Source organism: Dipodomys ordii, unplaced genomic scaffold, assembly GCF_000151885.1.
Source record: "Dipodomys ordii isolate 6190 unplaced genomic scaffold, Dord_2.0 Scaffold57, whole genome shotgun sequence".
NCBI classification, from domain to species: Eukaryota; Metazoa; Chordata; class Mammalia; order Rodentia; family Heteromyidae; genus Dipodomys; species Dipodomys ordii.
In genome coordinates this window covers 6,501,931-6,525,541 of record NW_012267273.1, presented here as the reverse complement: position 1 = coordinate 6,525,541, position 23,611 = coordinate 6,501,931, and the positions used below count along the sequence as shown (strand labels likewise).

The window sequence follows — 23,611 nt, the reverse complement described above, 5'->3', positions numbered from 1 at the left end:
TCTCCTCCCTCCCTCCCTCCCTCCTCCCTTCCTTCCTTCCTTCCTTCCTTCCTTCCTTCCTTCCTTCCTTCTTCCTTTCTTTCTTTTGTTCTGTCTGTCTTTCTGTCTTTCTTTCTTCTTTCTCTGTCATTGGAGTTGAACTCAGGGCCTGGTCACTGTCCCTTGAGCTGTACCACTCAAGGCTAACACTCTTCTACTTTGAGCCACAGGTCCACTTGCAGTTTTCTGAGCATAAGACTCTCATGGATTTTTCTGCCTCTGGCTGGCTCAGAACTGAAACCCTCGGATCTCAGCCTCCTGAGATGCTAGGATTATAGATATGAGCCACTGGCATCCAGGGACCTTGTCACAGTTTTAAGTACAAAATTTCTGAAAGTATACTTCTGAAGATTTTAATTTGGCCAGTCCTTGAGGAGCAACACTAATATTTAAAACATGAAATGTAATTAATTAGTGATAAAGACTAAATTTAAAATTTCTTCTACTTTAAAAAACTTAATTTAGATGCACTTAGAATGAGGTCCCTTATATACATATGCTGAAAATTAGAAGCAACTACTTAAAAATGCATAGATAAATAAATCAAGCCCCTTGCTTCACTAGTTATTTGTAAAGGCTCTCATTTTTTTGGACTCATTAGTATAACTATATAAGACTGAGGCAGGAGGATTCTGAGCTCCAGGCAAGTGTGAACTACCATAGAACTACCACAGAAAGAACTTATTTCATAAACAAGACAAAATTTTAGAAAAAAAGTAAATCCAAGAGAGAAGTGATATTTTAAATATAGCTGTGATTATTAGAAATATGCACCTTTTAATCAAAATACAACAGACCATTCTTCCTTCATCTTTAAAAATGTTAGATTTGAAAGCCACTCTGAATATTCATGACAACAGCTTAAGAACAACAATCCAACACAGTACTTGTAGTAAGAGTTAGGCTTATCCTCACTCTGATGAGAAGATAAGCTATTATAATGAGCTTTTTAATTTTAAGTGTGAAGAAATCTGAGTTAAAACTTTGGCTATTTATTTTTTGTTTGGATGATGTGATAGAATATATAGATATAGATAGATAGATACATGTATATATATATATATATATATATGCAAGATTCAAAGATTTTGGCTCATAGGAGGGAGGCCAAAAGATAATAAAATGTTTACTGTCTAGTTGATATGTTGATTTCCAACATCACTAGATGTGGCTAAACGTCTGATGGTTAAGGGGCTTCTCAGTAGATCATCTATGTTTAAAGACCTTATTTTTCTCTTGGATTTTTGGCTTCAGACTTATGCTGAGAAATTCCGAGACCTACCTGAAACAAGGTGTGGGACTTTATCTGGTTGGTGAATAAACAATTTAAAAAAATCATTTGTAAGAATTAGCTTTCTCAATAGTTGGGATAGCACATTTTCAGTTAATTTATTTGGTGAACCAAAAGTTTTGTGTCACCAATCTTTAGTCTGGTAAGGACACTCATTGTTTTTTTTTTTTGTCGGTTGTGGGGCTTGAACTCTGGGCTTGGGCGCTCTCCCTGTGCTCTTCAGCTCAAAGTGAGCAGTCTACCACTTGAGCCACAGCACCACTTCTGGTTTTTTAGTGGTTAATTGGAGATAAAGAGTCTCACGGACTTTCCTGCCCAAGCTGGCTTTGAACAGAGATCCTCAGATCTCAGCATCCTGAGTAGCTAGAATTACAGGCGTGAGCCAAGGGTGCCTGGCTAGGACACTCATTCTTGACAGATTAGATTACTATCTCTTTGTTGTTTTTCTTCTTTTTTTTCTTCTTTTTTTGTCTCCATTGTAATAGTCCATCTCATTCCTGACTGATAGATTCTTTCCTGAAATTGGTTAATATTTCTAATGGGATAAATTGTTTAATTACATCCCTTTATGTTATGACACAAAGTGCCTTCTTTCTTTGGAGACTGTTCTGTGATTGACTTCATTTTTATTGATTTTGCTTTGATTGCCTTTCAGGTACATGTCAACTTTGTACTCTCACCCTGATTTTCCAGAGAAGGGGCCAGAAGAAATTAATGAGGAGCTAATGAAAAATGTTAGCCACAACCCACTCTTACTTCTTACCCCACAAAAGATTAAGAGATATGTAGAGTCTTTATGGAAGAAGAAAAGCTCTGGCCAGCCTGTCACCTTTACTGACATCTTTGGGATGCTAATAGGAGAAACACTAATTCATAATGTAAGCCACACCTACCTATTGTTCTTAAAATGGGTAGGTAATGGGTAGATAATGTTACAAGTGGAAGTAAATGTGGTATGTTTTGTGATAGTCATTCAGCTCAACTTGTTTTCAACAGTATGTGTGGAGCATGTTCTCCCTAGCAGACATTATAATTCTTCAACAATTCAAACTAGAACTTATCAGTATGTTCAAACTATTCATCAGTTGGATGTGTAGAGAAGTGCTTTTATAATCCTTTGCTTTGGAAGAGTCACATTTTTATTTCCCATTTTCCCCCAAGAATGAGGAATAGATGAGGAGATGAAACCGTGTGTTTGTGTGTGTGTGTGTGTGTGTCTGTGTGTGTGTGTGTGTCTGTGAGAGAGAGAGAGAGAGAGAGAATGTCTCTCAGGATTTGACCCTATTAGGACCTTGCTTTCTCCCTTGGCTCTCTTGCTTACAACTGGTACTTTACCATTTGAGCCATACTTCCAGCCTGAAATTTCATTGGCTAATTAAAGTTGGAGTCTCCTGGACTTTTCTGTCTGGGTTATTTTGGACCATCATCCTAGCTACTCAGGAGGCTGAGTGGGTGATTGCCAGGTCCTGGTGGGAAATTGATTATCTGTTTCCCACAAACACAAGTAATATTTTTAAAAGAGATGAATGAAGGTTGCCTGGAGTCAGAAAAGGAAATGGATCACCGGAAACAAATACATGTTGATACGTAACCACAAGGTGACATTTCATTTGAAGATAAAGCAAGGGCGATAGGGAAAAGCCTGTTCCAGGAACTCCAGAGGATACATATTTTCCAGGCTCTGTAATTGCCAAATCATCCTTCACTTCAAATATGGACACAGACCCTAGTGTTATGCATCCTTTAAAATGCAAAGAACTATTTTCATAGAGCTTTCTTTCTGGTTTTTTTTGTTGTTGTTAAATTTATTCAGTACCCAGATATTTCTAGAAGTAAAATGACTTACTTTTATTACAAAAATTTTATGTGCTCTCATGGAACTGCTATGTTAAAGAAGCTTTTATCTGTGTCTGCTTGTGTAATCTAAACCACTTTGCTCTTCTGTGACAGAGAATGAACCTTACTTTGAGTAGTCTGAAGGAGAAGGTCAGTGCTGCGCGTTGTCCTTTGCCTCTTTTCACTTGTCTCCATGTCAAACCTGATGTATCGGAGCTGATGTTTGCAGGTATGTTATTTCTTTTCTCCGGCCATCTCCTAGAGCCTGAGGTTTCCAGTGGTTTTCTCATAAAGAAGGTCATAAGCAATTTGAATTGATTATTTCAGTACACTTTCCATAACACAAGATTAGGCCAAATGATTTTTCTGGTTGTGGAGAATATTCCAAAAAATAAAGTAAAATAAAGTAACACCCTAGTAATTAAAAAAAAAAACAAAAAAAAACACCCTAGTAACTAATATCTCTTTATTTTAGTTAGTAAAATAAAAGCAAATTATTGATATAGTCCCAGAACTCAAAGGGAGTTGCTTACTCATTTGTCAATGACTGCTGATAAAAGAATGTGGCTAATAATTTTTTTTTAATCAGTTGTAGAGCTTGAACTCTGGGCATGGGCTGTTTGTCCCTCAGCTCTTCAGCTCAAGGCTAGCGCTCTACCACTTGAGCCATAGTGCCACTTCCGGCTTTTACTGCTTATGTGGTGCAGGGGAATTGAACCCAGGGTCTCAGGCATGCAAGGCAAGCACTCTACCACTGAGCTACCTTCCCAGCCCAGGGCTAGTAATGTTAAGCAGTGTATATTGTTTTACTTTCTTGATATATTTTAATGAATTGGATAATATATGTCAGTCACTTGAAACACCATTTTAATTCTTTTATTTATTTATTTTTTTGGTCGTGGGGGCTGAACTCTGGGCTTGGACACTGTCCCTCAGCTCTTCAGCTTAAGGCTAGCACCTTATCACTTGAGACACAGCCCCACTTCTGGCTTTTTTCTGTTTATGTGGTGCTGAGGAATCAAAACCAGGCCCTCATGCATGTGAGGCAAGCACTCTACCATTGAGCCAACTTCCTACCCTCATATTCTAATTCTTACAATTAAACACCTACCAAGAACTTGTGTATGTTTGTGGTGGACATATTGTTTTATTTCTTTTAAATCTTGGGAGAAATAATACTTTCTTCTGTAGCTTTACTTCTTGGGTGCCATGGAAATTATTGCCACCATGGAACTGATGAGGGAGTTCTGCCAGAGTTAACCTGTTGACTGGCTGATGGGTTCATTGTATTTTAGGAATGGTACATCAGTGACTTGATTCCCATCATGAGTTTATATACTGGTTATGAAAGTCACACAATTAGCAAATTTTTATCCAAAATTCCTTTGTAATTTTGCTCTCAGTTTTCTGTACCTTTCAGGCATGAATTTTAGATAGTTTATAAAAAAAATATACCTAGGGTTCATTCACTAATAAACATGTACTTATTAATAATATTGGTTAAAATGTTTGTCAGAAAGCAGTTATTACATTGATTATTTTATTCCAATCTTCAGTTGAACACAGGGAAATAGGTCTTTTTATTTTATTTTATTTTAGCACTGCTTAAAAAAAAAAGAAAAAAAAAAGAAGTTAGGCTCCAGTGACTCATATCTATAATCCTAGCTACCCAGGAGCCTGAGATCTGAGAATCATGGTTTGGAGCTAGTCTGGGCATGAAAGTCTATGAGATATTTTTCTCCAATAAACTACCCCATAAGCAAGAGAAGTGGAGCTCTGGCTCAAGTGGTAGTTCCTTAAGCAGAAGAAGCTCAGGAAAAGCACTCAGGCCCTGAATTCAAGCCTCCTCACCCCTCCCCCTCCCAAAAAATGGATTGGTACCAAAAGAAAGGAAAAGAATAAAGAAAGAAGGACAGGCAAAGAATAAATAAGGTTTCAGAAAGAGTAATTAAGTTATACATCACTACATAATAAGTAAGAGAGCTCAGATTAGCATTGAACTCGTTTGTTACCTTTTTTTTTTTAATGCTAGGTTAACTTTACTACCTATAGACCATATAGAGTTTAGCATATTAGATTTCAAGGATTAACTCCACTCCTCGTTGTCACATAGTGTTCTTGCTTGTAAGTCCTGTTTCAATTTAGGAATTTCATAACAAATATTAGATAAATGAACCTAAAAAATGTAGAACAATTAGGATACACTATCACTTTGGCTGTTATATGATCTCTTGTAGCCTGTTACTGCATCTGTTATAATAGGATGATACTTTACTCTGTTTTGACAAGTAGATATGATAAAATATATAATATACTTAAAACTGCATTAGGCGCCATTTTTTCAGTATATCTGAACAATGTAGGGTATACTATGAAAGTCGTGTATAAAAAATTCCAGTGGGTTAGGCACCAGTGGCTCACAGCTGTAATCCTAGCCACTCAAGAGGCTGAGAACTGAGGATCTTGGTTTGAAGGCAGCCTAAGAGGGAGATCCATATGATACTTATCTCCAATTAAGCACCACAAAAGCTAGAAGGGGATCTGTGAAATAACAGAGTACTGGTATTGAATAAAAAGCAAAGCAAAACAAAACAAAACAAAATGATAGGGAAAGTGCCTAGTCCATAAGTTCAAGTCTCAGGACCAGCAAACACACACACAAACACACACACACAGACACACACACACAGACACACACACACACAGACACACACACACACACACGCCGTGGATAAGATCTTAACAATGAATAGCATTATATATGAAAGTTAAGTTGTAAGTTAGAGAGTAGGAAGGAGGTGGGCATGAGGAGTTCAATATAAACAAACGTATTTGCTCCATACCATAGTGGAGTTCATGTGGAGACTTGAGACTTTATTATATAAGAAAACTAAATAACATGTTGCAATTGCTTTTCCACCACATTGTATTTATTCTCTTGTGGAGTCTAGAAAGATATTGGCTGACAAATAGCATGTGAAAACTAGTTGGGTGAATAATCAAATACATCCTCTTTTGCCCCAGAAGCATCATGATACCAATCAAAAGAGAACTCAATTCTGATTTGGATTGCTTGTCTTCCTACTTCAGGCAGGCCTTGGAGTTTGTCTGATTCTAATTTTTCCTATTATTTAACAAGCGTATTAGCTATGAGATTTATCTAATGAAGCTATGAAGACTTTCTCTGAGACATAGATAAGATAAAACCAAAATTTATCTGACCTAGAAACATCATCATCTTTTTATGATCATTACAATGGACATTTTCAGTGGACCTGTTCATTCTGAACTTTTAGTCAGTAACCATTTTAAAGATAAAATTTGAGTAAAATAAGGAATAAATATTATTTTGGAATCTAATGACCTGGACTCCTTTAGAGCATGAAAAGGCCATTGTAACTTTTTTTATCCTCTTTGGACTTGAGCGTTTGTGGCTGGTCTCAATGTCTGCCCACCTGGGATGATACTGTTGCTATAGTGATGCACACATTATTGGCCTTCATGTGTCGCTGCTGTGATAGGGGGTTAGTTGTGTCTACCATTAGCTATGTAAGTCTTATTTCCAAAAAAGCAATCCCTAGTGAGTATATGGAGCTTTATTTAAATTACTGAGGGTAAAGGAAGATATCTACCCTTTGTTGCTTAAAAATGGCTATTTAGAGCAAAACAAGTTGAAATTGTATCTCTGAGTTGAATTTGTAGTTTTATTTTTTCACTTTTGTAATTTTTATTTTTTTGGCAATCCTGGGGCTTGAACTCTAGGCCCGGGTACTGTCTCTGAGCTTCTTTTGCTCAAGGCTATCATTCTACAACTTGAACCACAGTGCCACTTCTGACTTTTTTGTGTAATTTATTGGAGGTAAGACTCTTACAGAATTTCCTGCCCAAGCTAACTTGAACCATGCTTCATAGATCTCAGCCACCTGAGTAGATAGGATTATAGGTATGAGCCATTGGTACCTGGCTGAGTTGTATATTTAAAGGTCAGAGAAATAATTTAGCTTAGAGAAGTCTTATCAAGAACTTTCTTGCATAAACACCACGGAATGTTTTTCTTTCCCCTTGGAATGATTTTAAACGCTTTTTCCTTTGGAAGATTTTCAAGAAATAAACATTAGTGTCTAAAACCTTAAGTATTTTTGACTCCTCCACACTATCACATTGCTGAGAGTTTTAAAATTCATTTAATAATATCTACTCGTGAATAAATTTTATTTATAGAACATTTATGGAGATGGACTCAATGCCATGGTATTTATTTATTTATTGTCAGTTGTGGGTCTTGAATTCTGGGCCTGGGCACTGTCTCTCAGCTTTTCAGTTCAAGGTGGGCACTTTACCACTTGAGCCACAGCACCACTTCTGGTTTTCTGTAGGTCAATTAGAGATAAGAATCTCAGGGACTGTCCTTCTGGGGCTGGCTTTGAACTGCCATCCTCAGATCTCAGCCTCCTTAGTAGCTAGGATTATAGGCATGGGCCACCGGTGCCTGGATTTTCTTTTGAGATTTGATCTGTCTCTGCAGTCTGGGTTGGCCTTGAACTCTTCACCCAACTTCCTTGGCCTCAGAGTGCTGGGATTGTGGACATACACCATCCTGTTTTTCTTTATGCAAAATTCTTTGATAGAAACTACAAAAGTAAAACATGTAGTATTTTCCCCCAACAAAATGATAATCCCACCTGAGAGATGAAAACAAACTATAGAAAAATTAATAGTATATATCTAGACTATTCCTATTGCTAAAGTATGTAGACCTGCCAAAGTCTTAAGAAACACTTTGGAGGGTGATTGAACTCAGACTGACGTAAAAGTTGGAAGGGTCAAAGGAGAGGTGGAAGGTCAACTTTGGAAAAAGTAACTTTGGGAGGAAGCAGTGTGAACAGTGCTCAGAAAAGATTTGTTTGTGGAATTCCTACCAAAAACCTAGCCCAAAATTTGTGCACACCCTGGTGAAAATCATGTGTATATTTGGGGACAATCTTTTTGTTTGCAAAATTATGAAGAGATTCTGTTCCCAGGCAGAAATGTTTTTACTCAATGGGAATTATTCAATGCTTTGGTGTTGAACAATTAAATTATCTGTATATTGTTTTTTAGGTACTTTTGGTGTCTCCTTTAGGTCAATTGAAAAGGAAAGTAACTGGAAGTGAGGATATCCTTGTTTTTGTAATGAGGTCCTGGGACCAGGGAGATAAAGACAAGGAAAGAAAGTAGGAAACAGACATTAGAGGCTAGCAGTGTTACAATGGATTTGATAAAAAAATAATAAAGATGGATTTCTTTAAAACATGAAGAAATTTTCCTAGCCATGATAGTGTATTTTACCAAAATAGTGAGGCTGGACTAGGGAAAAAAGTATGAGTTTAGTTTCAGGCTTCAGGTGTGGGAGGTGATGAAAGAAGCTGTGAGTATAAATAAATGTAGGGGAAGGTGGATGCAGGAGGGAGGCTAATGCTGAAATGTTTAAGTCAATGGCAGAAAAGGAATGGCTGAATAATGTGATTTTTTTTGAGCACTTCAGTTGTGAGAATAGGGGAAATCCTAGTGCTTTGGGAGCATTTACAATTGACAAAGAAGGGATCAACAGAAAAGTAGGAGAGATGAGGTTGTATCCCTTTGAGTTCCCAAAATGGGGCTATAAAATGTAGAGATGGGAAATTATGTGTATGGATGCAGGAATCTTCCTAACAGCCTCTGATTCATTGCTAGTCATGTCTCACTACCTCCCCATAAATCATTACAAAACAGACCACTTTCAGATGCAGGGAATATGTGCCATGAGCTTGAACTTGAAATGAACAACAATGTTAACTCACCACAACTGTGATTTCATAACACTCTCCATAAAGTGAGGTTCTTCTATCATTGAGCAATACAAAGAGATCCACATTCCATTTCTAAAACTTTGAAGACAGGTATTTTGGATTTCAGAATATTTCAAATTTTAGTTTAAGAGGTACTCCTATGTTACATAATACACTAGTGTACCATGGAATTATTATGTCTTTAATTGGTCATATTTATCCAATTCAATGCATTGATATTTCCATTGACTGGTGTAAATAAACTATCAGAAGCACTGCCTGTAAGCCAGGCATTGGTGGGTCACATCTGTAGTCCTAGCTACTCAGGAGGCAGAGATATGAGAATCAAGGCTAAAAGGTAACACAGGCAAACAAATCTGCAAAACTCGTATCATTAATTAACCATCAGAAAGCTAGAACTGGAGATGTGACTCAAGTGGTAAAGCTCCAGCTATGAGGGAAAAATGCCACATGAATTCCAGTACTAGAACAAAAGTAAAAATAAATTAATAAATAACCTCCCCCCTTTCACTGATTTCTTTCTAAATGAATCCAGATCAAGTTTTAACACTAATTGAATGAGACAAAAACTTGTGGACTTAGGAATTGTTCGAATTTTGAATTGTTAGATAAGAAATTCTTGACACATTGTTAGTTTGTAAATACAAGTATTCCAAAAATTGCGGGCAGGGGGGGTGGTTATGATAATGGGATTTTACAGAGGATTCTCAACAAAGACACTTTGAAGTTAAGACCTAAAGATTAAGTAGGATAATTGATTAAGATGGATAATTGAAGAAAGGAATAGCAGAGATAATAAGACATGATGTGAAAATTGCCTTGACTTATTAAAGGAACAGTAAGAAGGTCTGTGTTTCTTATGTAGAATAAATATGACAGAATATGAACATGACAGGTGACTGCAAGGAGAAATGGAATCCTGGAGTAGAAACAATTATCATCATGTTACATTTTAAGCCATGTTTTTATTTTTGGTGTAAAAGGAATCTTTTGGAAGGCTTTTGCCTGCCATTGGTGTGTCGTGATCTCTGTTTTCAGAACTTCATTCTGGCTTTAAAAAGGAAAATAAATTGAGCTTTTTTGGAGACTCAGGGAAAAGAGGATATGGCAATGTGTACTAGTATGGTCAGGTAGCCAAATGGATAAGTGACAGGTTCTTAATAGTTAATGGTGGAACTTGATATTTTGGGTGAGCTATGAAAGCAGGGAACCATCAAGGGTGCTCCTACAGTGTTGGTAGTAATATAAATAATAGAACCAAGAGAGGGAAGCCTGGAGGAATTTCAAGTATGGTGAATGGGAGTCAGAATCCAGGAATTCTTTCTGGACATGTTCAGATTCAGATCACTGTTAGGCACAGTTATGTCAAGGGAGTATAGGAAAAGCAGTAGCAGGTAGTACTGATTGAGCTACTAAAATATGTCATGTATTCCCCTCTGTTCCTTATATTTCTTATCTCATTGGATCATCAAAACAGTCCTCCAAACCACCTACTAATTTAATTCCCATTGTCTACTTAGGGAGCTGGCACGGAGAAGGTAAGCAGCATATCCAAGTGAGTAGCACTGTTAGTGAGCTTCAGAATGGGGACTGGTTCCAGAGTGACTCCAGTGTCTCCACTCGTGAACAGTGGGCTTTACTGTCCCCGGCACTATGGATCTCTAAGACATTAGTATAAAACCCTCCCTTGTTGCTGTAGGAATTAGCACAGATAGTTACTAAGGCAAATGGCGATGAGGAAAAGTGAGATATGCTAGAAAACATGTATTTTCCATTCTTGAAGATCACTTCCATTATCACAGAGTTTCATGTATTCTGTATCCTTTATGAGGTTTTATATGAGTTATATTTTCAATTTTACATTTTTTACAATAAGATGAACTTTATAACGTACTCACTACCTTGCTCACATAACTGTAACCCCTCTGTACAGCATTTTTACAATTAAAAAAAGTAAAAAAGTCTGAGTTCTGAAATTGAGAATAATTTTTATTTTGTATAGATTAGATATTTTTTTTTCTTTTTGGAAGCATTGGACTTTGAACTCAGGGCTTTTTACTTTCTAGACAAGCAATCTTTTTCCTTAGTTATATTTCAAATAATATGGTGCCTTTATCCTGAGCCAGTCTCAGATGGTTATCTTTATCTCAATAGCTGAGATTACAGGCATGCATTACCATGCCTGACCTAAGAGAGATCTCATCCAATTCAACTACATGCTTTTCTCCACAAACTTCTCCACAGACAAATACATAATATTTATTTTTTTAACATTTTATTAATTTAATTGAATGAGATTAATCTTGGCATTATGAACTGTATACTTCTGTATAGCATTTTCCTATTACTGAAATATATTGTTTTAAAACTGCTTGCAGATTGGGTTGAATTTAGTCCATATGAGATTGGAATGGCTAAATATGGTACTTTTATGGCTCCTGACTTATTTGGAAGCAAATTTTTTATGGGCACAGTTGTGAAAAAATATGAAGAAAACCCCTTACATTTTTTAATGGGTAAGTGACTGAAAATCTACTGCTAGTTTCTCTGAATATTTTAAATCTTGATGCATTTTTCAGGTTTTTGTTTCTGCTTTGTTTTCAGGTGTCTGGGGAAGTGCCTTTTCCATATTGTTCAACAGAGTCTTGGGAGTTTCTGGTTCACAAAATAAAGGTTCCACCATGGAGGAGGAATTAGGTTGGTAAACATGCTTACACTGATGCCCATCATTGAAAAATTTACACATACTCATATGTACACAATACCAGATTCTTGAGGATTTTAACTGTTCTAAAGCAATAATTTGCTTAAACCTACTCAGGTATTTCCTAAACATTGCTTGCAAGTTGTTTCTGAAGTACTAGTCTGATAATGGAGTTGTAGAATTCATAGAGATTATTGATTCATGAGAATAATTTGTACCAAGGCACCTCCATTCTTTTCTCTCATTGTCTGTCTATACATAGTATTGTTGTTAAAGAGTATTTATTCATATATATATATATGCATATATATATAAAATAAGAGTCATCTTTTAAAAATTTTATTTTCAACATTTGAACATAGTATGAATTTAAGGGTAAATGAATAGCTTATAGTTTATGTATCCTTAAATGCTACTGAATTAGAGTTACCAGCCTCTTCTATAGTATTGATTAACATTAAAAAGAAGAAAACATTTAAATAGCCATTCATAAACTGAAAGTAACAAATTACTGTAAGGAAAATTCATCATCCCATCATCAAATAAAATATTATTTACAAAATACAAAAAATGGGCAAAGAAACAATGGTAGTGATTCATTATTGCATAATATACAGCAACATATGAGGTTTTTTTGAATTAATAAGTTTAATTTAAGGCTAGTAAAGCAAAACATATACTTATGAGACTTACCAAAGTCTCTTGTCAAAGTTTCTTCGTATTCAAAGATTTGCCATCCAAGCTAATAGTTTCTGGCTATTTGTAATAATAATAGGAAGCAGCCATGGAAAGCTACCTCTGAGTTTGGGGCCATGACTGTAGGGGTCAGGACAACACTATGGGTCATCAGAAAACTCCTGACTCTTCCAATTTGAGAACAGAGACATTGACATAATAACAACAGTGAATTTTTCAGTGATTATTTTATTTAAAGAATGCATTCACATACGAAGCTTAATAAAATGCCTCTGGCTATCACAAGCAATAGCAGTTGATATTCCTTGTATGAGCAGATATAGAAGAACAATTCATTAAATTCTGTACATGTGATTGTTTTAACTCCTCTTGCAAGAATTGATTTTAGTTGTTTGATTTTATTGATATTTATTCACAGCTTAAATTTCCATATTTATCAATATTTTCTTTAGGTGTATCACTTGTACTTTTGGAGAGTTCTTAATAGATGATAAAAAGATGATCTTATGATTTCATTAGGATTTTTTTTTGGGGTGCTGTGTGTCTGCTTGTTTTGTTTTCTTGAGGTGCTGGGAATCAAACCCAACACCTGTCTTTGCTAGGAATTGTTCTAGCACTGAGCTACATTCCTAGCCCCCAAATATTTTAAAAATAAACATGAAATTAACAAATAGAAATGACCTTTGTGCTTGTAGTTACCTTTGTCCTCTGAACATAATCAGGTAGAGAAAAGCTGACACCTTTAATACAGGACCACATGCTTTCTCTTAATATTTAGTTAATCTACAAGGCTAAATGTTTAAAATTGAATTGATCTTGGTTTATCTTTATGAACATTATGTCTCAAATGACTGTCCTGTTCTTAACTGTAATTTTGTAGAAGTCACCTAGTCCTCTAAATTATATAACCATTTTTATTAAAACAAAAATGAAAGCACCAGAACAGATGAACAACCACATAGCAGACTTGCTTCCTGAGCTCCTTCTCTGTTGACTAATCCAGATAATTCCAGTTTATTATTATTTTTCTCCTGGGGCAGGAAGGGAATAGGACTGGAATAACACATCAGAAGGTGGGCGAGACAGTGGCCAAATGCCAAGGCAAAGGAAGACGCTTGTACTCGATAATTTTGAGAAGTTTCTTTGTTGAGAAGTTCCCCTTGAGGCTGGTGGTCTGGCAGCTTCATTGTCCTGTGTGTCAGACCGAGAGGGAATACTGTGTCTTCAGGATCCATCTGCTCAGCTGGATGCCTGTTACTTCAGATTATGTAAGGGTTTCCAGGACTGTCACCAAAGCTGTGACTTAGAGGACCTGAGGATGCCTGGTGACTAGGTTATTCTTTGGCTTGACTGAAGCTTACCTCTGAAAGGGTAGTTTTGTTTGTCATTTCTGAAGGAATACATTAAGGTAAAATAAAATGCAATCAAGTAACTTTACATGAAATTATTTACTCATTCAGGGAGTTCTGCAATTTATGCTATGGAAAAATATATAATATGTATAATATACTATTTATGTACTTTATATACATATATACATACCTTATGTACATGTACTATAGATGTATAAAAATATGAAAGTTTAGACTATTTAACAGTTTGTATCATAAAAACTCTCTGATTTAAAAAAAAGACAGTAATTGGGCGCTGGTGACTCACGCCTGTAATCTATTCAGGAGGCTGAGATCTGAGGATCGAGGTTCAAAGCCAGCCCAAGCAGGAAAGTCCCTGAGACTCTTATGTCCAATAAACCACTAGAAAACTGGAAGTGGCGCTGTGGCTCAAGCAGTAGAGCGATTGCCTTGAGCTGAAGAACACAGGGACAGTGCCCAAGCCCAGAGTTCAAGCCCCTGACTGACCAAAAAAAAAAAAAAAAAGACAGTATTTCAGTATGCCATCTTCTTAAATCAGAGTCCAAACACTGCCAAAAGAAACAAAAGAAATTGTGATAAAAGGAAATGGTTCAGAAAAGAAAAATACACTTAGAAACACATCTATGTATATGACATCTGGAACTGATCATTTCTTAATGTCCTCTCTCATCAACACAATGATAAAAAATGACGTGAATAATACTATTGGCTTCTAAGAATTTGATTTTTATTGAATTTTGTACAAAATTTAGCAAATCATGCCAGTGAAAACCAAAAGCTATGACCTGAAGTGTTTTTTTTTTAACTATTCTATACTCATATGTCTATGTTACTTATACAGGCCTAAGTAGTATCTATAGATATAGAGAAACCAAATGTCATATCTATATTTCTATGAGTTAAAGCCTCCAGAATAAAAACTGAGTTACAGTGGCTCAAGTGTGTAATCCTCACTGCTTGGGAGGCTACCCAGGGCTGGTGGTCTGAGCCCAGGCCAAGGAATAAAAGTTCAAGAAACTCATCTCAATCAATGGCTGGATGTGGTGATGTGTGCCTATTATCTCAGCTATAAGGGACACACAATGACTAGTTAATGACATGAGGAAACACAAATATATACCTTAAATATAATCAATGCAAAAAGGGGGCTGCAGGCATGACCTAAGTGGTAGAGCTTCTACTTTGCAAGTATAAGGCCCTGAGGTTCGATTCCCAGTACCACCAAATCAATCAATCAATAAATTAATTACTTTATAGTAAGTTTGATTTTTGTACAAATAGTTTTTATGAAAATAATCAGACTGTTCCCTGATTTAGGTATCTTTTACTTGAAAAAAGACAACTAGTTATTTTGGTGTATGTTTCTGCTGTCTGTGTATTAAGGATCTGTGGTTGCTCTTTCCATTTTTCTGTATGGCCTTTTAGTAAGTTCTGAAGGGAAGCACACATTGATTCGTTCCAACAGATGATTTTTGGTCAGTATTAGAGATAGCTTTCACAGGGTAGCCTTGGAACCTCAACCTTCCCAATTTTAGCCTTGCAAGTAGCTAGGATTACAAATGTGAGACATAGTGACTAGCTTCAGATTGTTACTTTAGAATAAATTGAATTGTGAACTTTAATCTCTGAGAAGCTTCATTTGTTTTGTCTTGTTTCCACAGAGAATATTACAGCAAAGCATATTGTGAGTAATGATAGCTCGGATAGTGATGATGAATCCCAAGAACGTAAAGGTAAGAAAGACACACAACTGACAGGGACTGATAAAGAAAAGATGTGCATCATCTGTCTGATTTTTCTCACTAAAGAGGCCGAGTTAGTTTAAGCACTTTAGTAACAAATTTGCAGCTTTCTCTTAAGGGGACTACATAGTATACCTGCAACAAAAAGTGGCAGATAAAAGCCCTTCTTTTAAATACCTCAAAAGGATTTTCTGTTGAACAAATGGACAAATCTGAGATGGTTGGAACACTTTGATCATGAATTTCCTTTCATAACAAAGCTAGCCAGTGTAAAGGGAATGCATACTATCTGGTCAGCATTTTGAAGATTATTTATTGATTTAAGGGCTACTTAGTGAAAGTAATAATGATTTTTCCATTAGTAAGTAAATTACTACAACAATCACTGCTGGACTATTCTCTGGTTCTTTAAGAAGTTCAAGAACTCTGACTATGGCTGCTTTAGCATAACTAATAGGCTGTAATAAAGGAGGATTATTTAGGATGCTTTTTGAGGGTTTTACAAATTAGCTCTCAACATTCCTTTTAAATAAAGTTTTTGGAGCTGTTTTAGGTTCAGTGTGAAATTGAACAGAAAAATGGAGAATTTCTATCTATCTTCTGCCTTTTGCATCCACCATCAGCCTTCTCTACTGAAAACACTTCTCATTAGAGTGGAACAGCTAATGACATTGTGAAAATGTATTGGAATGCCATTATCACTGGAAGTCCATAATTCACAGCTGCTATTGTACCCTCTATGGGATCTCGTGAATGTGTAATGACAAGTAACTCCTATGTACATGTATCTATCACATACATTGGTGTCTTTTCTTTGTAAGTCAGCTGTCTTCTATTTCTTAGTCTCTCCTTCTCCTCTGACTTCTGGTGGTACCAGTCATTTTGGTGTCTTCATTATTTTGTCTTATCCAGAATGGACCATAGTTGGATTCCTACAGCGTGCAATCTTTTCACATTACTTCCTTTCATTTTGTGGTATGAACGTCACATGGCTTAATAACTCATTCATTCTAACTGTTCGGTAATATTGTCTAAATACATTATAGTTCATCCATTGAAGCTATGTTGACTGCTTTCAGGTTTCAAATAAACACATGTTCAAGTTTTTGTAACGATGGGTAAATACCAACTACAATTGCTAGATAATAAGACAAGAGCATAATTTCATACGGACCTTCTTGGCTTTCTCCTAGTGTGGCTGTATCATTTTGCATTTTTACCATCAACAACTAAGATTTTCTTTACCTTTGCATCCTTGTCAACTTTTGGTGTTGTCAGTGTTTTAGGTTTTAGCCCTTGTGATATATGAGTTGTAGTTTTCCATTTTATAGATTTGTATTTCTCTGATGACTTGTATAACTTCCCAGGCTTAGTGATGTGTGCATGGGAAAAGTTATTTAAAATTATTGTGTTTGGCCCATGATTGAATTTTAAACATTTAAAGCATTTGTTTAAATTACAGGGCTTTTAAAGCCCCAAACTGTATAATCAGGGATGAAATGATGGGTCATAGGACAAATTCATAGGGTATTTATTGGGCAATAATTGTGTATTGAGTTCTTTAGCTGCTTCTTGCATAATCTTGGATATTTACTAACAGGATAAGGACTGTTGAGAAAACTTAGGAAACATAGAGGGTAAGATTATCTACTATGGCTTTTATGTGTGTGTGTATATGCTTGTGTTTGTGTGTGTGTGTATGAGAAAGAGAGAGAGAGAGACAAAGAGAGAGAGAATTTGTCTGAAGAAAGGGAAAAAGAAAATGAACCTAGGTTTGAGGAGAAATGAGAAAATGGGAAGTTACCTGAATGTCTAGCAATAGACTATTGAAACGGTCAGAAATACAACCTTTACCTTGCTTGTATATAAAGGAAACAAGAGCATTATAACCATATGTTAAAGACCTAGAGGTTGATGATCAACTATGACTTTCAATTGACCAAAGAAAATGCATTTTTTGGTGTGTGTGCTCTTTTCTTTTTTCCTTAGGTACTGAAAATGAAGATGCTGAAAAGGAATATCAAAATGATAATCAAGCTAGCTGGGTCCATCGTATGTTGATGGCCTTGGTGAGTGATTCTGCTTTATTCAACACCCGGGAAGGGCGTGCTGGGAAGGTGCACAACTTCATGCTGGGCTTGAACCTGAATACATCTTACCCACTGTCTCCGCTGAGAGATTTCACCACACAGGAATCCTTCGATGATGATGATGAGCTGGATGCAGCTGTAGCAGGTGAGCATGCAAAACATCCCCCCCCCCCACGCCTCCTAACTCAGGCCCTTTTCATTCTTTCTCTGGAAAATATCCTTTTAATGACTGGTGATGTTTGTTCATGTATGCTCAGTGGCATGGGTATGCATTGATTTGTGAGGAGCTTTTATTTTCTGGTGTCTGGTTGCTAGATTGGTCAAGAAAACAATGCAGCCAGATCGGTACTGAAAGTGGCACTGGAATTTAGATTCTTTTTGTTTTAATTGGGTCAGAGTTCACTTCAGGAGAATAGGAAACCCTCTGTTAATAACTTCAGGGATTTAAAGTAGAGTATTAAGTACTTGCAAAGTTGTTCCAAGGATTAGAGGAGCATGCTCTAGGCTGAGCTTCCAAGAATGACTCCATAAACAAAATCGTCCCCACCACCGCCTCCACAGCGGTGCTTGGCTATAGACAGCAGTAGCAGCCTGCCTCATTTCCTCCTTCCCAGGGTGTGGGCGTTCCTCTTTGGCAGAGGCCAACACTGCCCTGCGCTGTAGCTTGAGGGCATCTGTTGAACTTTGTTCTTAGGCTGATGCCCTGCTGTGGGCCAGAGCACAGGGGATGGAGTTGAGGGAGCCCTTCTGTGCCACTTAGATAGTGAATCTGTCTCTCCAGTTCCCAGAAGCTGAGGGAACTTTTTAAGGCTCTCCAGTAACAATCTAGTTGGTTTTTTTTATGTTTGTTACCTAGCCAAATCCCCAAGAACATCTTCATTCCCTTGTGTGCTATAGATTACAAATTAAACTGGCTTTAGCGATTAATGGTACGTAATTTATCTTCCTGGTGATAATCTTAACATTTTATTTTTGCTCTGTTGTTATGTAATCTTTTCCTTGTTGTCCAAATGGCATTGCTGAATCTTTTCTGACCTATGGACATTGATAAGACGGTGTGAAATTTTAAATGAAAAATTAGAAAAAAAATCTTTCTACTGCCCTGTGTCATACCTATGAAACAAAGGAGGAGGGCACAATGCTCAATAGGAAATGTACTCATTACCTTGCTCACGTAACGTTAACCCCTCTGTACAGTATTTTAACAATAAAATGAACAAAAAAGAATTAGGATATGGTTTTCAATTGTATTATTGCTCTGGTAGGTCTATATCTAATTATCCCTTACCTTTATAGGGAATTGAGAAAGAGATTCCTCTTGTTTGAAGAAGAGTCCAAAATTCACATTTTACACTGAGTTTCTGCTATTTAACTCAAGGCTAGAGTGTCCAGTTATATATCTACTGCATATACTTTTTGGTGGCTCACACATGTAATCTAGGTATTCAGGAGGCTGGAATTTGGAGAATCATGGGTCAAAGCCAGCTCAGGCAGATGAGACTCCATCTGTAATTGACCAGCAAAAAGCTTGGCTGGAGGCATGTCTCAAACAATAGAGGGGAAGCCAAACAAGCAAGCTAAACCAAGTGCATAATGCTAAGCTCAAATTCTGGTATTGGGGAAATAGGTCTATAAATGAGTAGTGAATATGTATCTTTACATTCATGCCAGCTGGAAATGCACTTGACGCTGTAATCAGCAACATTATTTTCTGTCACATCATTATGACATTTCAATTCTAATGAAATTTATTTCTTCTGAAATCTAGAGCTTTCTAATTAATGTTTGATGGGCTTCTGGAACTATTTTAATTGAATATTTAGATCCAAAGAAATCCTCAGTTATTTTGTTCCTTAGAGAAGGAAGAACAAAGAAAATGATTCTATCATCATTGTCCAAAATTACTCAGCAGATCTGGGCTTGGGATGGGTGTCTGTTGGCCTTGTTCCTGAGCCTTTTTCTTGTGATATATACATCCCCTGTGGTTCCATTACTCATTGTCTTGTTGTAAGAATGGAAGTTTTCTTTGTGTAAACTTGATTCCATCTCATTTACGTTTTACTTTGCCAGCATAACTTTTCTGTGGTTTATAAAACATGTGTCCTGTACTCCACATTTTTATCATCTTCCTGGCAGTTTTCTAACATTTTATGTAAATTAGAGAGTATTAAGGCTGCCAAGCAAAATACAGAATTTCCAGTACAATTTTAATTTTAAATAACATGCAAAAAATGAGGCTAATTTAAATGAACTCCAAGATATGGATACGAGGGTTTTTTGTTGGTGGTGGTAGTGGTGGTATTGCTTCTAATGTACTGTGTGAAGTTATTTCTTTTCTCTTTAGTTTTTTATCCTTTGGTTCATCTCCAGTTGTCACTGTTTTTTTTTATTTTGGTACCCTAGATCTTGTATATATGCATATCTGATTTGGGGGAAGGAGGGGAAATAACAAAATGGTAAGACAAAGGACAAAAGGTGAATCAGTGCAGCAGTGACACTCACAGGACACTATGTAGGAAATGAACTTTACAACCTACAGGGAGCAGAGTCAGGGAGTAGGTAACGCTGCTGGACAAGAAATGTACTCAGTAAAATGCTTTATCTTTAGTTTTTTTAAATTATTGTCTTTAAGTAGTTGTACAAAGGAATTGTCATTTAACAAAACAGTTTCTGAATACAATATATCTTGATCAATACCACCTTTTATTCTTGAGAAAATTGATAAAACATTTTGTTCACACTTTTCTTGCATTTACTGTGTTGTGTAGTTGTGGGATTTGAAATAAATATGAAATCAATTTAAAATAAAAAAAAGAAATGTACTCAGTACCTTACTTATGTAATTGTAACCCTTCTGTACATCACCCTCACAATAAAATTAAATTAAATTTCAAAAATAACATGCATGCCAATAATGCATTCCTAATCCTTGGAACATTGAGGAAATGCTTAGACAAAGCAATTATTTGTTACTTGTTTTAAATACAGATTTAGTTGGGCATATTTTATTTGGAGGGAGCAGTACTGGGTTATGAACTCAGAACACTGCACTTGCTAAATTCACTCCAATACTGCAGCCATACTTTAAGATGTTTTTGCTGTAGGCATTTTTTCAGATTGAGTCATGCATTTATGCCTGTTTGACAGGCACATGCCACCATGCCCTGGCTTTTATTGAGGGAAATGGGGTCTTGGGCTGGCCTTGAGCCTCAGTCCTCTCAATCAGCACCTCCTAAGTAGCTAAGATTATAAAAGTGAGCCACCATACCCAGCCTCATCTTTTATTTTAATTAATTAAACTTTGAAATCTTAGCATGCAGGCCTCTGCATCTTTCTATTTTCAGGTTGCTCTGCATTTTTATCTTCTTTATATTCTTCCTTGCCTCTTGTACTTACACAATATTCATACACACAAGTATCATGAGCTTTGTCCTGGGGATTTCCTAATCAATAAGACATGTATAATCAATCTTTGCCTGTGTAAAGATTCCAATCAGTTCATGGTCCTTGCTTGAAGTTAGGGTTCATGGAAACGATCCATATATATGGCTTAAAAATAATAGAGGGGTGTCTAGTGCTGATGGCTCATAATCCTAGCTAATTAGAAGACTGAGATCTGAAGATCACAGACAGAAGCCAGCCTGGACAGAAAAGTCCGTGAGACTCCTGTCTTCAATTAACCAGCAAAAATTCAAAAGCAGGGATATAGCTTAAGTGGTAGTGTTCCAGCCTTGAGTGAAAAGCCAACAAAGAATATAAGACTCAGAGTTCAAGCCCAAATATGGGGAGAGAGACAGGGGGGTTGGGGGAGGAGACTGAAAGCCTGAATCTCTGACATAACAGCCTTAGGCTATGGCTGCAAACTAACCACATAGGCTGATGTATTACTAGATTTCTGACGATCTGGAGAATATCAGTCCCTTGTGCAGTCCCTTTTTCCATTTTTATACAATAACATGAGGAATGATCTATTGATCAACCATCACTAAATATAGCATTATTTACAATAAATATTTATTTTTTAGTTACTTTGAAATGTTCTAGCCTGCATATATTTCAAGTTAACCAACTTCAGAGAAACCTTTACTTCTGTTTCTCAGTGTGTATCTCATTACAGCTGCCTTTTACTTATTTTATGTGTTTAATTTAAGAAATAGTGGCCATGAATGTCAGTAAAAATAGCTTAAATCAGATCAGTCAGTGACAAATTCATCCAAGCTTCATTTTAGACTGAATTGGCTTTTTCAGACAAAGACTCATAAATTAGATCCTGTTTATTTCCCTCTGTTTTCAAGTTTTAGAATAATTTTATAAAACATGAATATTAAGAGATTTACCTCAAACTGATCATTTCTGTTCAACTTTTAATTAAAAATCCTATTTATTATTCAGCTAAAGTACCTTCTGTAAAACATTTTTTCTTTTATTTTTTACACATTCCCACACCAAAAAATAGGTATATATTTTCATCTAATTGAGATGTTGTGTTGGGGGGGAAAATCTTATAATTTGCTTTTCTGTATGGCAATTATGTTTATATAAAATTAAAAATCTGGGCATCTTAAAATAATCTCTCAACCTAAAATGAGGGGGGCAAAAGCACTCTTTTGTACCTAGCCCAGTATCTCCTGGAAACAAGATAAATTATAGGATGATAGTTTCCCTCATTAGTTGACTACAAGATAGTTCAGTGCCTGGAGAACTAATTTTGGAATGGCTTTTCATGACTTACATTGCCTTTTTCCTGTTTACCTCTGTGTTTAGAATACTTACTGGGAAAGACACTATCTGGAATAGGAGATCAAGACATGAGTTCATATAGACCAGAAATCAAAACACACACATCCAAATATTTGTGAGTTGTAGACCAAGTCTGTGTGATGTATTTATAAAACAGATATCCAGATATCCACTGTTGAAATGCTGTAGAAAAAATGTTATGTGAATATAAAACAGAATTTAGTTACTGCACCTGTCAGAAAACATTACTCATTCACAGTTTGGAAATTTTGAATGTTTTAACTTATGGGAAGGTATTCCTCACAATGACATAAATTCATTGACACTTTAGTTTTGGAACCTTGGTTCTCACTATGTTGATGTGAAACTACACAGTTTTCCATAACTCCTTTTACTTCTTTGGACCTCAGCTTGCCTATCAAAGCATTATATGTACTAGAAGTTGGATCAAGTAGTAGTAGAGTACCAAGTGAGCAAGCAAGCAAAGCTTGTGTAAGGCTGTGAGTTCAGTCCTTGTCACTGCCAAAAAATAAAACTAAAAATAAATAAATAAAAAGTGTTACAAGGTTGATAAAATTTGTATGTAAAATTTCTAAGACATAATACTCAATATAAAGGAAGTTGCTTAGGAATGAGAGTAGTTAAATAGCGGCTTCCCAATTCTTTGTGAAATGTTTAAAACTGATATAATTCAAAGAATATAATTTTTTCTCATCAAAAAGTTTGCATATAATTTTTCAGCTAAAAATCTCAGAGAATCTTGAGATATAGTTCAAGTGGTAGAATATAAGGCCCCGGGTTCAAAATGGAGTAATACTAAATAAGTGAAAAATAAATAAACAAGTAAAAACTCAAATCTCAGAGAGATAATTGTTTAAATTGAGTTATAACAAAGATTTATTTTTCATCAGTGTTTTAGAGATGAGAAATGTTGATGTATGACACAATGCACAGAAAGCTGTTCACTGTAGAAATTTAGAGAAATATTTATAACTTAGTAATTATACCCAGTTTGAATTTAAATGACCTGTTTCAATTTACAATGAACAAATTTTGTAACTAATTGCTTTATTGGTGTTTTAATTTCAGGTTTTATTAATAGTAAAGATTATAAATTTAGTTGCACAGACAGCTTAAAATTAGCATTCTATTGTAATCTTTTCTCTTTAACATGTAAGTAAAAATTAACTGTGAGAAAAGTACTACTCTTTTTTCACTTTGACACATGTGGAGAATACTGACATTGGATTACTATTGTATATTAGTCATTTC

General features: G+C 35.9%; 1 protein-coding gene across 1 annotated transcript in view; it reads left to right on the top strand.

The window, feature by feature from the left end:
• The window catches only part of Pla2g4a (phospholipase A2, group IVA (cytosolic, calcium-dependent)), a 127,969-nt gene that overhangs the window by 84,013 nt on the left and 20,345 nt on the right, over positions 1–23,611 (top strand). The window contains exons 9-14 of the mRNA XM_013021849.1: positions 1,986–2,208; positions 3,281–3,395; positions 11,373–11,510; positions 11,599–11,691; positions 15,429–15,500; positions 17,499–17,744. Coding sequence (XP_012877303.1) covers positions 1,986–2,208; positions 3,281–3,395; positions 11,373–11,510; positions 11,599–11,691; positions 15,429–15,500; positions 17,499–17,744 — 887 coding nt within the window. The remainder of the gene's footprint in view (positions 1–1,985; positions 2,209–3,280; positions 3,396–11,372; positions 11,511–11,598; positions 11,692–15,428; positions 15,501–17,498; positions 17,745–23,611) is intronic.